The sequence below is a fragment of the Suricata suricatta genome, chromosome 8 (assembly GCF_006229205.1).
Source record: "Suricata suricatta isolate VVHF042 chromosome 8, meerkat_22Aug2017_6uvM2_HiC, whole genome shotgun sequence".
Taxonomy (NCBI): Eukaryota; Metazoa; Chordata; class Mammalia; order Carnivora; family Herpestidae; genus Suricata; species Suricata suricatta.
Window position 1 is genome coordinate 40,366,742 of NC_043707.1, and position 13,948 is coordinate 40,380,689.

The 13,948-nt window shown below is 37.9% G+C and overlaps 1 protein-coding gene across 5 annotated transcripts in view; it reads left to right on the forward strand.

Moving 5' to 3' along the window:
• The window catches only part of ARNT (aryl hydrocarbon receptor nuclear translocator), an 80,493-nt gene that overhangs the window by 32,666 nt on the left and 33,879 nt on the right, over window positions 1-13,948 (forward strand). For 4 of the 5 annotated variants that reach the window (XM_029946699.1, XM_029946703.1, XM_029946700.1 and 1 more), the window contains exons 3-5: window positions 3,338-3,382; window positions 9,255-9,299; window positions 12,866-12,910. In XM_029946699.1, coding sequence (XP_029802559.1) covers window positions 3,338-3,382; window positions 9,255-9,299; window positions 12,866-12,910 — 135 coding nt within the window. The remainder of the gene's footprint in view (window positions 1-3,337; window positions 3,383-9,254; window positions 9,300-12,865; window positions 12,911-13,948) is intronic. The other variant, XM_029946702.1, reaches the window with a different exon arrangement.

Below are 13,948 nucleotides of genomic sequence, written 5' to 3' on the forward strand. Positions count from 1 at the left end.
GGGAGTTCTCTTGTTAATTTTTTGAGGAACCTCCACACTGTTTTCCAGAGCAGTATAGCTAGTCTTTAAATTTCACTAATAGTAATGCAAGAGTGATCCCTGAGTTTAGGTGGTAACATGAGTAACTTTAAGAGTTGCTATGTCTCTAAGAGTTTTACACATTTTAGCTCATTGAATAAGTAACTTACTCAAGGTTCTAAAGCTGGTAAATGGAAGATCTTTGATATGAACCTTGGGAGGTTAGGAAGGTTAGCTTTAGAGTACACTCTCTTAAACACAGTTTATGTTTATGTTTATGTATAATAGCAAACAATTAGAATTGATAGAAATATCAATATTAGGGTATTGATTAAGTATTATAGTATATTTGAAAACAGAACACTGTATAGCAATTAGAAGTGAAAAAAGCATCAGTACAGCCTAGATGGTTCAGTAGGCTAAGTGTTTGACTCTTGACTTTAGCTCTGGTCATGATCTCAGGGTTGGTGAGGTGGAGCCCTATGTTGTCAGGTTCTGCGCTAATAGCACAGAGCCTGCTTGGGATTCTTTCCCCCTCTACCCCTCCCCCATGCACGCATGTGCTCTTTCTCTCAAAATAAAAAATAAACTTCAGAAGTGACAAATATGTTTTAGTACAGAAAATGTTCACAGTGTGTTGGAAGGTTACAGTCTATGTAATACATCACTCCATCAGGACGAAATATGTGTAATGTGTGTTGAAAGGACACGCATCAGATTTCTAGATGATGAGATTATGGTGGATTTTTTTGTTTGTTAGTTCTTAATTATTTCTAGATTTTTTGAAGTGAATGTATATTGTAATTGGGAAAAATATTTTTAAGTTTATTTATTTATTTTGAGAGAACATGTATAAGAGAGCATGAGCAGGGGAGCACCAGAGGGAGAGGAAGAGAGAGAATCCCAAACAGGCTCCATGCTGTCAGTGCAGAGCCTGACTTGGGGCTCCATCCCATGAACTGTGAGATCATGACCTGAACCAAAATCAGGAGTGAGATGCTTAACCAACTGAGTTACCCAGGTGCCCCATCAGGAAACTATATTAAAAGAAGTAATACATATTCTTTTAAGGAAAGAACAGAAAATAGAATGTTAGAAAGAAGAGTAAAATAGCAATAATCCTACTGCTACAAGTCATGTCCTATTATTTTTTAGTGTAATCCCTTCATTCTTTATATGTAGATCTTTTTAGTAGTTGTAATCATATAATTATATAGTTTTATTTTGTATTTTGTAATATTTTACATTTTTATTTATTTATTTTGAGAGAGAGAGAATGAGCCAGGGAGGGGCAGAGAGGGAGAATCCCAATTAGGCTCTGTGCTGGCCACAAAGGGCCCAATGTGGGGCTCAAGTCTCACAAACTGTAAGATCATGACCTGAACCGAAATCCAGAGTTAGACCCTTAACCAACTGAGCCACCCAGGCACCCCTGTTTTTGCTTTGTTTTTTTTTTTTAGTAGGCTCATTTCCAGTGTAGAGCTCAACGTGCAGAACTTAAACTCACAACCTTGAGATTAAGACCTGAGCTGAGATCAAGAGACTAAAGCTTAACCAACGGAGCCACCCAGGCGATCTGAATTATATAGTTTTATATAGCCTGGTCTTTTCACCTAACCATATGTAACTTTTTTTTCATGTTGTTAAATATCTTATATAAATATAGTTTTTAATAGTTACAAAATAAAGGATGTACTCAGTTTCTATTTTGGGACATTTAATTTGTTTTGAAGATGTAATGCTCAGTGAACATCTTTGTACATAAATTTTTCTCTTGAGTTATTTCCTTAGGATAGATTCTTAGAAATGGAGTTACTAGGTTAATAGGTAGATTTTGAACACATAATTAGAGGGCTATAGGGAGGAAGCAGAATGAACACTTTCAGGACTGACATTTTGTACTTCACATGTAACCCATCTAAATTTTTTTAATGTCTATTTTTGAGAGAGACGGAGTGGGGGTTAAGGGAGGGAGGGGCAGAAAGAGAGGGAAACACAGAATCCAAAGCAGGCTCTTGGCTCTGAGGTGTCAGCACAGAGCCCAATGCGGAGTTTGAACTCAAAAACCATGAGATCATGATTTTAGCCGAAGTTAGACGCTTAATGGACTGAGTCACCCAGGGGCCTACAGTAACCCATCTAGAGACTCATAATGTGAGGTTATGATACTAGTAGAGATGTCAAGAGTGGTCACTGGGTTAAGGTGGTACCATTTTAGTTTAATAGAGTACAGAGATTAATAGGATATTGTCCTACCTTGTTACCTGTGTCTTCCTAATCATTAAAGTCACGGCTGCTTTCACTTAAATACATGTTTCACAGCATATCGATTGTGCTTCTCACATGGCACTCTCCTATTCTTTTCTGTTTTATATCTTTGTCTAGGTATAAAGTCCCTTGAGGGCAAGTCTCTTGTTTTCTTCTCATCTAGCATCGTCTTGAATGTAGCATATATTACATGTTTATTAGATGTATATGGAAAGAAGCATTATTTAACAACCTTCTGAAATCATAAGTTACTCCCTTATGTAGAATCACTGTTTTGAAATATGTTTCAGAAAGCTAAACAGGGACTGCTTGGTGGCTTAGTTGATGAAGTGTCCAACTTTGGCTCAGGTCATGATCTTACAGTTTGTGGATTTGAGCCCTGTGTCGGGCTCTGTGCTGACAGCTTAGAGACTGGAGCCTGCTTTGGATTCTATGTTTCCCTCTCTATCTGTTCCTCTCCCACTCCTGGTCTCTCCAAATAAATAAAAAATGTTTTTAAAAATAAAAAAGCTAGTAACATAGCTTAGAAAACTGGGGCACCTGGGTGGATCAGTCAGTTAAGCATCTGACTCTTGACTTTGACTTAGGTCATGATCTCACGGTTTGTGAGTTCAAGCCCCACATCAGGCTCTGTGCTGACAGTGCCTGCTTGGGATTCTCTCTTTCCTCTCTCTGCTCCCTCTGCCCCCAATAAATAAACAAACTTTTAAAAATTTCACAGAAATGAAAAATGAACCTGAATTATTCATATTAATTTTTCATTTTGATATTTGAGTGGATTCCTTTTCCTTTGTAGAGCTTGTACACTCTGATGTAAAACTTTGGCAAAGGGGGACTGCCAGCTTAGAAAATGTAAGGTGGCAGTGGGTACTTTTTTGATTGCCCAGTTTAGTGCAAGGAAGTCACATAGCTTTGTTTCACTTCTGTACACCTCCTCTTTTCCTTCTTCCATTTGGGTGGGTGTTCAATAGCTTGTGGGTTGAGAATTTTAAATTTCGTAATGCTCTGTATTGTCAGTAGGCTTTTAATATTTACTCTTGGCTTTCCCCAGGTTGGATTTTGATGATGATGGAGAAGGGAACAGTAAATTTTTGAGGTAAGCTTTTGAAAAATTCTCTCTAGATTTCTGATATTAAAATTAGTTTACACAATAAAAATTATTTCATGATTTTCCAACTTGTAATATTTTTGTCCTTAGGCCTAAGGAGAGTGCTTCATCCTAGAACTAAAGATTCCTGTTATGTTATAACTCATAATTTTTTAAAGCAGTTTGCTAATGGTTCCAAGGGAAGAAGCTCAGTGAAGAGAGGGCAGAGAATTTCCAAGACCCCCTGTTGTATCAGTTGTTGTGTGGTTTAAAAACAATAAAAATTTATTATTTCTCACAGTGCTGTTGAATGGCTGGGTGGTTATTCTGTTTTCTTTGTGGTCTTTTATCCTTAAGGAGGTCATACTGAGGTGTTTTTTTTTTTTTAATAGTTTATTGCCAAATTGGTTTCCATATAACACCCAGCGCTCTTCCCCGCAAGTGCCCTCCTCCATATCCATCACCCACCTTCTCCTTTCCCCCTCCCCCTTCAACAACCCTCAGTTTGTTTTCAGTATTCAAGAGTCTCATGATTTGCCTCTCCCTTTTCCTAACTCTTTTTCCTCCCTTTCTCCTCATGGTCCTCTGTTAAGTTTCTCCTGTTAGACTTATGAGTGAAAACACATGGTATCTGTCCTTCTCTGCCTGACTTATTTCACTTAGCGTGACACCCTTGAGGTCCATCCACATTGCCATGAATGGCCAGATTTCATTCTTTCTCATTGCCATGTAGTATTCCATTGTATAGATAAACCACATCTTCTTGATCCATTCATCAGTTGATGGACATTTAGACTCTTTCCATGATTTGGCTATTGTTGAAAGTGCTGCTATGAACATTGGGGTACATGTACCCCTATGCATACTGAGTTTCTTTACATGCCACTGGCTACAATCTGAAAGACATGTCCCAGTCTGAGTGTTCATCTAACCTTTGCTTTATATTGACATTTTCTTGTGTCCTATTGGACAAAGCAAATCTTATGTCCAAGTCCTGAGTCAGGGTGGGAGGAGGCTAATATTATTAATTGGGGGGTCATTAATGTACCTTTTATAACTTCTGATATCTGTTGACTTCTACAGAACAGGAATTGGTATTTGTATCCTTGTTTATTGAATCTTCTGGAGCACTGACAATTTACACTTTTTTTCTTTTTTGAATTTTATTTTTGAGAGAGAGAGTGTGAGCTGGGGAAGGGCAGAAGGAGAGAGAGAGAATCCGAATTAAGCAGGCTCCATGCTCCATGCAGGGCTCGATCACATGAACCTGGGATCATGGCCTGAGCTGAAATCAAGAGTTGGACACTCAACCTACTGTGCCATCCAGGTGCCCCTGGACTTTTTGGTATATTGATGGAGGAGTTCTTTCAGAGAAGGGAAAGATTTATTCTTGCTGAAGACTAGTGGTTTGGCTTTGTTTTTAAGTAAGGAAAGCAGTAAGAATCAATGAAAGTAAAATAGCCTTGCCTGCAACCTGCCTTTTTTTCTTTCCAACATTGAAAATATTACCTAGGTGGGTCTACTTTGCTGAGTAACAAATATTTAATAAATGAAGGAGCCCTGTTTAAAAAATATTTATGTATGTTATATGAGTGTCCAGATTCCATTTATTTGTTTTATTAACTAAATCTAAAGAAAAGTAATGTATGTTATTGTTAGTTTTTAAACTAAGCAGTACAAAGTTATATATAGTGCAAGTATACCTTCCTTTCACTTCCGACCCTTCCTCTTAGATAAGCACTGTTTCCAGTTTATGGAGTATCCTTCCAGAAATATTCAGTACATATGTAAGTGTATTTCAGTGTGTATGTGTGCACATATATTCATAATCTTCTGTTTTTGTTTTTGCATATAGGATGCCCATACTATAAGTTGTAAATTGTTTGTCATTTTTTAGTTTTATAAGTTCAGTCAGAGACAGCTGTATTTTTTCTTCTTCTTTTTTTAAAGTAATTTAAAAAAAAATTTTTATGTTGTTTATTTACTTTTGAGAGACAGAGAGAGACAGTGGGAATAGGGGAGGGTCAGAGAGAGAAGGAGACACAGAATCTGAAGCAGGCTCCAGTCTCTGAGCTAGCTGTCAGCACAGAGCCCGACGCAGGGCTCAAACCCACAAACCGTGAGATCATGACCTGAGCCAAAGCCGGACACTTAACCAACTGAGCCACCCAGCTGCCCCTAAAGTAATTTTTAATGTTAGTCTTGTATTTCTCACTACTTACTAGTTGCTGAATCCTACCAGCTATTCTTGAAAACAATAGCCATGACTGGGACACCTGGGTGGCTCAGTCAGTTAAGTGTCCAACTTTGGCTCAGGTCATGATCTCGCAGTTCATGAGTTCGAGCCCTGTGTCAGGCTCTGTGCTGACGGCTCAGAGCCTGGAGCCTGTTTCAGATTCTGTGTCTCCCTCTCTTTCTGCCCCTCCCCTGCTCACACTCCATGTCTGTCTCTCAAAAATAAATAAGGATTTAAAAACAACAACAACAACAACCATGACTTGGCTACCATAAAGAAATCATTGCAAAATATTGGAGAAAATAATTCTCCAAGAGAGCTCTTGAGAATTAATGAGTATTAATAAATGTAAAGAGGGGAAGATATTTTGATTTTGGTGGAAGGATAGACTTTTTCAAAGAGTTCTACTGGCAGTTCTTCCAGTTGGGAATCCCCAATTATAATGATAGATGCAATTGGTAGAACTGTGTTGTGCATATTAATGCAATAGTGGTAACCACAGTCTTACTTAAACTTGTCAGTTAGCTCTGGTTTTGAGTCATTGCCTCCATTTCCACAAAGTCTAGTAGGCACAAACTAGATGCAATCTAGAAAAGTTCATTTGTCCTTTCCCCAGTCATTAAAAAAAAACTGTCACAGTTCATTTTACCAAGTGGGTCATAATGCCTTGAGAGAGTTATCTCCAAATTTCTTTATCTTTTTTTTTTCTTTTCTTTCTTTCTTCTTTAGACAGTTGGAATTTTCCACTCTGGTTAATGTATGAAAGCCTTACTTGCATTGTATCTGTAAGTCAGCACTAAATCTCCTTGGGGATGCTACCTTTGAAAGTTGTAATTTATTATCTCATTTTATTGATTTCTTCAAATGTCATTTTGTTACATTTTCCAGACATTTATAAAATAATTTTTAAGAATATTAAGGCTTGAAACTCTAGGTACAGTATCAGAATTACTAGTGTCTAAAATAGTGCTTCTCAAACTCAAATGGATGTACAGAGCCTCACCTGGGGTTTCTTGTTAAGATGAAGATTCTAATTCAGTGGGTCTGTGGTAGGGCCCAGGGTTCAGCATTCTGATTCATTCTTAGGGGATGCTGCTGCTTTCAGCCACTGACTGTGCTTTAAGTAGTAAGGATCTAGAAGATTCGTTCTTGAGATTCCAAGTTAGTATGTAAATTACCAGTCTCTTTTTTCAGTTTACGTCACATGTTTTCACTAGGAGTTTATAGCACTGACTTAAAGCATGTTTGTGTCCTAGGAACAGAACATTTGTACTTGAGCTAAAATTCCACTACATCTCTGTGTTTGCCCATTCTTCTTCTGCTCTCCTGTTATTTATTTATTTTTAATTTTTTTCTTCCTTTTTTTTCCATTTTTATTTTAGAGGGAGAGAGAACACAAACGGAGGAGAGGGCCAAAGGGGCGGGGGAGAGAGAGAGAGAGAGAGAGAGAGAGAAAATATCTTAAGCAGGCTCCACACTCAGTGTGGAACCTGACTCAGGGCTCAATCCCATGGCCCTGGGATCATGACCTGAACCGAAATCAAAAGTCGGAAACTCAACTAACTAAGCCACCCAGGTGCCCCTCCTGTTATTTAAAAAAAACTGAAGATTCTTATGGATTAGTTGAGGATTTACAGCCTATGAAGGAGCAGTATAAATTTTGGCTCTAATTTAATAACTGGTTTAACTGCAAATCTTGTGAGACTTAACCTTTCTCCCAAAAGCTCCAAGTTGGTAAATCTTTGCTATATCCTGTAGCAGTGAGAAGAGGAAATTTAAAATCATCCAGAGAATAGTGTTTTTATTTTTAATTTTTTAGATTATTTTTGTTTCTATTTTTGAGTAATTTCTATACCCATTGTGGGGCTCAAACTCATAACCCCTAGACGAAGAGTTGTGTGCTGTACCAACCGGTCTGGCCAAGCACCCCTAGAGTGTTCTGTGTTTTTAAAGTTAGGTTTTCCTCCCTCAACAAATCCCCTAGTTTCTGTATTTAGCAGACATGGTTTATTGGCTTAGTAAATACCAAAGTTGTTAGGATGAATGGATTGTGTTTCCTCCATCAGAGTGATAAAGAGCATTGTTTAAGCCATAGCTAAAAATGATCTCTTAAACATTCCTGTGGATCAAATAAAACAGTGAAAAGATAACCCATGGAATGGGAGAAAAGATTTGCAGATCATATATCTGGTAAGAGGCTAATATCTGTAACATATGAAGAACTACCACAACTCAATAAGAAAAAACACAACCTGATTATAAATAGGTAAAGGACTTGAATACGACATTTTCCAAAGAAGATATACAGATGGCCACCAAGATTATGAAATGATGTTTCACATCACTAATCATTAGAGAAGTACAAATCAAAACTATGGGGAGATACCACCCCACACCCATAATGATGGCCACCATCAAAGAAACAGAAAATAAGGGCAACAGGGTGGCTCAGGCAGTTAAACATCTGACTTCAGCTTAGGTCATGATCTCATGGTTTGTGAGTTCGAGCCCCATATTGAATTGTGCTGATAGCTCAGAGCCTGAAGCCTCCTTCTAACTCTGTATCTCCCTCTCTCTCTGCCTTCCCCCAGTTAGGTGTGTGCGCGCGCTTGCTCTCTCTCAAAAACAAATATTAAAGAAAAAAAACAAGAAAAAAGAAACAAAGTAGGTGTTGGGTAGGGATGTGGAGAAATGAGAATCTTTGTGCAGTATTGGTCAGAATGTAAATTGTAAATTAAACCACTGTGGAAAAGTATAGATTCCTCAAAAATTAAAAACAGAATCATTGTATGACTCAGCAGCCCCACTTCTGGTTATAAATATCCAAAATAATTGAAAGCAGAGTCTTAGATATTTGCACATTCATGTTCACTGCCCCATTTTCACAATAGTCAAGAGGTGAATCTACCCAAATATCCACTGACAGATGAATACCTAAAGAATATGTGGCAAATATGTCCGATGGAATATTGTTCAGCCTTAAAAAGGAAGTAAATCTGGCATATGCTACAATATAGATGAACATTGGGGACATCATACTAAGTAAAATAAGTCACTCACGGAAAGACTGTATGGTCTCACTTAATAAGAGGTATCGAAAGTAGTCAAAATTAGAGACAGAAAGCATAGTAATGGTTGCCAGGAGCTGGGGGTCAGGTGGGGAGGAGATGAGAAGGTGATGGTTTAGTGGCTAAAGAATTTCAGTTTTGCAAGGTTAGAACCATTCTCTAGATCTGTTGCACAACAAAATGAATATAGTTAGCATTACCAGAGTGTACTCTTAAAAATGGTTAAGATGGTAGATTTTATGTTCCATGTTTTTTTCTTTTTTTCCCCATAATTAAACAGAGCAAAACTATCCCTAATCTCAGAATGGTGCTGACAGGGCAGTCAGCTGTGCCCTCATGAGGTCATTCTCTCTGTTTGTCGTGTCTGATAAATAAGGGTAGAGGAGAACATTAGAGACCTGACAAATGATACTCCTAGTTCTGTGGGATGCTATTACTGTCTCTGATGCTGTGTGATACTTTTCCATTGGCTTTTTTTTCCTGTTAAATATTTTTGCCCGTTTTCTCATTTTTATTTCAGGATGAAATAGATGTAATGAGTATCATGCTTTGAGGTAATCCTATTTTTCCTCTTCAGGTGCGAGGACGATCAGATGTCTAATGATAAGGAACGGTTTGCCAGGTAATGTAGTAGCGCATCCTGGGCCATCTTGGAGTTGGGCCATCAAGCATATTGCATTTTAATTTGATCTCACTGAGAGTTAATTTGTGTCCAGTCTTCTTCCTATTTTGAAAGCTCATAGAGTTAAGTATGACAGCTATTGTTAATATTCGGGTAACATGGCTTCAAATTGGTGGTGGAATTTACACAGTGTTACACACATAGGTAGCTCTACACCACTTGCTGGGCATCCAGAGGAGCACAGGCTGTGGATTTCTTGGTTGCATTTATTATTAAATGGGTCCACAGATTTGTATAAATAATTGTTTTCTTTTAAAAATGACAACAGAAACAATATTTGTGGAGATGAGTTTTGATTGGAATAAACTTTAAATTTTGTCAAGATTATGAAAAATGCTTTTTTATTAAACAACAAATCCTTCTCAAGTCAGATGTTTTGAGGAAGTTCATTCTGTATATTATTAAACTGTAAATTTGTTTTTTTTTAATTGAGTTTTGCTGCCACCTCAGAAAAATGAATAATCAAAAATCCAGTATTTAACTTGAATACTTAAAATATATTTACTGCTGATTTCACTAGTCTAGGGACCACACTTTGAAAACCACTGATGTAGAGGGCTAAGAAATGTCAGAGTAGCTTATACTGTCTGAAGCAGTAAGATGCCATTATAGACTTGGAATAAGAGATTTTAATAAATAAAATGTATATGGGATTTTTTCTAGTAGCCCAGAGATTGATTAGGAGTAGTAGTAATGGGAGTAGTAGTAGTACAGGATAGCTTGAACTAGTAGTAGTATAGGATTGATTAAAGAGAAGCACTGTAGTCAGGGAGGTAGATGGAAGGCTGTTGAAATAAGATAACTATAAAATCGTAAGTGCCTGGGCTAGAGTGGAGCCAATGACAAGAGGAAAGAAGTGAATTTAACTGATTTTCAAAGGGTTTCTTTATTGAAGTAGATGCTTGTAAACACTTCAGGACATGAGCCATCTCTAAACTGTGAAGTTAGGGAAGTTCATCGTGGATACTTGGGGAACAGGTTTTTAAGCTGCATTAGAAAGTTAAGCCCTCAGGGGCACCTGGCTGGCTCAGTCAGAGGAGCATGTGACTCTTGATCTTGGGGTCCTGAGTTCAAGCTCTGTGTTGGGTGTAGAGATTGCTTAAAAATTTTTTTTTATGGTTTTTATTTTATTTTTGAGAGACAGAGACAGCGCGAGCAGGGGAGGGTCAGAGAGAGAGGAAGACACAGAATCTGAAGCAGGCTCCAGGCTCTGAGCTAGCTGTCAGCACAGAGCCCGACGCGGGGCTCGAACCCATGAACCGTGAGATCTTGACCTGAGTCAAAGCCGGACGCTTAACCGACTGAGCCACCCAGGCACCCCTGAGATGCTTAAATAAATAAACTTAATAAGAAAGTCAAGCCATCAAATAGTACTGATGGTACAGGTTCACAGTCTCTTGATTGAAATCCCAAAAAGCTATAAAAACATTATTTGAATTAGTTTAGTTTTCATTTGTCCTACTTAATATAAATATTTATATATTCACATATTTCATTCAGAGATCTGAGAGTGAATAAAGGATCTGTAGCAGTAGAAATAATAAGAATAATAGGAATTTTAGATATTTAAGTTTCAAACAACTCATTCCTTTAAGAGAGGATTTGTTATGCTGTTTACCTCACATATCCTCCTCGGGAATTCAGTAGAGGGTCTTCAAAAATTGAAAATGTATGTATTTTCTCAATTCTTTGGAAAAAATATTTGTAGTTAAGGCACTGTAATAACCTAATGAACATGAAACTTTGAGCTACTTAATATAACACAGTTCTCTTGCTCTTCATATCAGCATATGTAAATTTTCCTATTTTTGTTCTTATTGTTACTGTGTTATTTTGACTCTTTTTTTTCCCTGTTGACTGTTAATTTTTTACTTTTTTGAGGTTTATTATGAGAGAGCATGTGCATGTGCGCATTGGTGTGCATATAGGTGTGTGTGAGTTGGGAAGGGAAAAGAGAGGGAGGGAGAGAGGGAATCCCAAGCAGGCTCCATGTTGCCAGTGCAGAGCCCCACAGGGGGCTTGATCCCACAAACAGTGAGATCATGACCTGAGCTGAAATCAAGATTTGGACACTTAACCAACTAAGCCACCCAGGTGCCCCTATATATTTTTTAAAAGATTTCTATTTTTTTAAAGTGTATTTATTTTGAGAGAGAGTGTGTGTGTGAGTGGAGGAGGGGCAGAGAGAGATGTTCACAGAGAATCCCAAGCAGGATTCTCCTCTGTCAGCACAAAGCCTGACATGGAGCTTGATCTCACAAACCATGAGATCATGACCTGAGCCAAAATTAAAGAGTCAGACACTTAACTGACAAGCCTCCCAGGCTACCCTCATTGACCATTTTGTAAAACTTTCCCATGTACTGATAACATCATTGTACATGTCACAACTAAATAGTCTTTTAGCCTGTTAATATGTCATACTTCACGTAGATGTTTTATTTGAGGCTTCTTTATATGTCTATTTAAAATGGAATTGATTACCAGTACACTGGCCTACCAACATTTTGATGTTTCTTCAGTTGCCACCAACTCAAGGTATTTCAGTTTTTCAGAAAAACATAGTAGTAATCCTTTGTAGTCCCTCCAGGGGAGGGAGAGTTGACCCTGGGGATCCAGCAGTGTTGGAGCTTTACTACAAAGAAATGGGAGAGTGACTAAATAGAAATTTACTACCAGGGTGTCTGGATGAGTCTGTTGAGCATATGACTCTTGATTTTGGCCCAGGTCATGATCTCCTGGTTTGTGGGATTGAGCCCCGACCCCCCATGTCAGGCTCTGTGCTTGGGATTCTCTCTCTCTTTCTCTCTCTCTCTCTCTCTCTCTCTCTCTCTCTCTCTCTCCCCACTATGGGTGCATGCATGTGCTCTCTCTCTTTCTCAAAACAAGAAAAAAAAAAAAAGAAAAATTAACTACTTCAGTATCAAATCAATGATATGGGATGTCCCAGAAACCTAATTCTTAAGTTTTATTTATATAATTTCTCCATTGAATCCTGTTTGGTTATTTTGTCTGCAAGTGCATGTGTGTGTGTCTATGTGTTACAGAGAGATTTTGTGATCATTTGTTTGACATTGTCATCATGATTTACTCTTAGATTTGTTTATTATAGAATATCATATATGGGTATCATTTTATTTCCAGATTGGGAGCAGTGTGTGAGAGTGGTATTCCCTTGTTTGGTTCTTGTTCAAACTATATATCATTGGTCTCTATAGAGATTGGCAAAGTGCTTTCTGTGTTCACACTATATTTATTATGAATATTGGCCTTACTTTTATGTCAACCTTTGTTCTGTAAGTTAATTTTTCTTTATTCTAACAAGTGACTTTTGTAGAGTTACAGGCAAGGTTCCTGTCCATATTTTAATATTCCTTTCTCTGCATCTATTTCTATTTCCTTTTTCTTTTCCTTTCCCGTCTCCTTCCATCCATCCATCCATCTTTCCTTCTTTTTTTCTTTCTTTTTATTTTTATTTTAGCTTAGTTCATTAATTCTATTTTTAGGTCGGATGATGAACAGAGTTCTGCGGATAAAGAGAGACTTGCCAGGTAGGAGAACAGTGTTTTTCAGCATGATGAAGCAGATGGTGCTTTTTCCTTTTCTTACTCTGCTGTTTTCTTCCCCTTTCTCTTTGTGTTTTTCCTTATCTGTGGCAAGAGAGGACAAGAGTTTTTAGAAGTTTGTGTGTAGCAGGAACTTTGACTTCCCCAATCAGAAAGTGGGTGAGTTGAGGAATTTAAGAAACTGCTAATAATTTTATAGTTTTCTCTTTTCCTCATTATTTCAGCACTAAGTTTCACAGAATAAAAGTCTTTAGAAATGAGGCAGCTATGCCAGGTAGTGCTTTAGCAGGGAAATAATCTTTCAGAAGACTAATAGGGGTGCCTAGGTGGCTCAGTTAAGCATCCAACTTCAGCTCAGGTCATGATCTTCTGGTTTCATAAGTTCAAGCTGACAGTGTGGAGCCGCTTTGGAACTTCTGTCTGCGTGTCTCTCTCTCTCTCTCTCTCTCTCTCTTTCTCTCTCTTACTTTCTCAAAAATAAACATTTGGGGTAAAAAAAAAAAACCCAGAAGACTAATAAATATATCTGTGTTTGCAATTAGTTCCCAATATTTAGACCTTAACATTCGCTCCATGCTTCTCTAGAAAGCAAACTCTTATTTTCCTTTGTAGACTCACAAGCTAGATTACTGTGTCATAGCATTACAGCCTTGCTTTGGTGATTGAATTTTTTATGGTTTTCCAGAAAAGTTTTAGCAGACTTGATGTGGTTTTTGAAAAGATCAGCTTTCTGGATTTCAGTGTTAGAAATCTGTCACTCATCATCAGGGAAATACAAATCAAAACCACACTGAGATACCACCTCACACTGGTCAGAGTCGCTAAAATGAACAAATCAAGAGAATATAGATGCTGGTGAGGATGTGGAGAAACAGGCACCCTCCTACACTGTTGGTGGCAATGTAAACTGGTGCAGCCGCTCTGGACAACAGTGTGGAGGTTCCTCAAAAAACTATCGATAGAACTCCCCTATGACCCAGCAATAGCACTGCTAGGGATTTACCCAAGGGATACAGAAGTGCT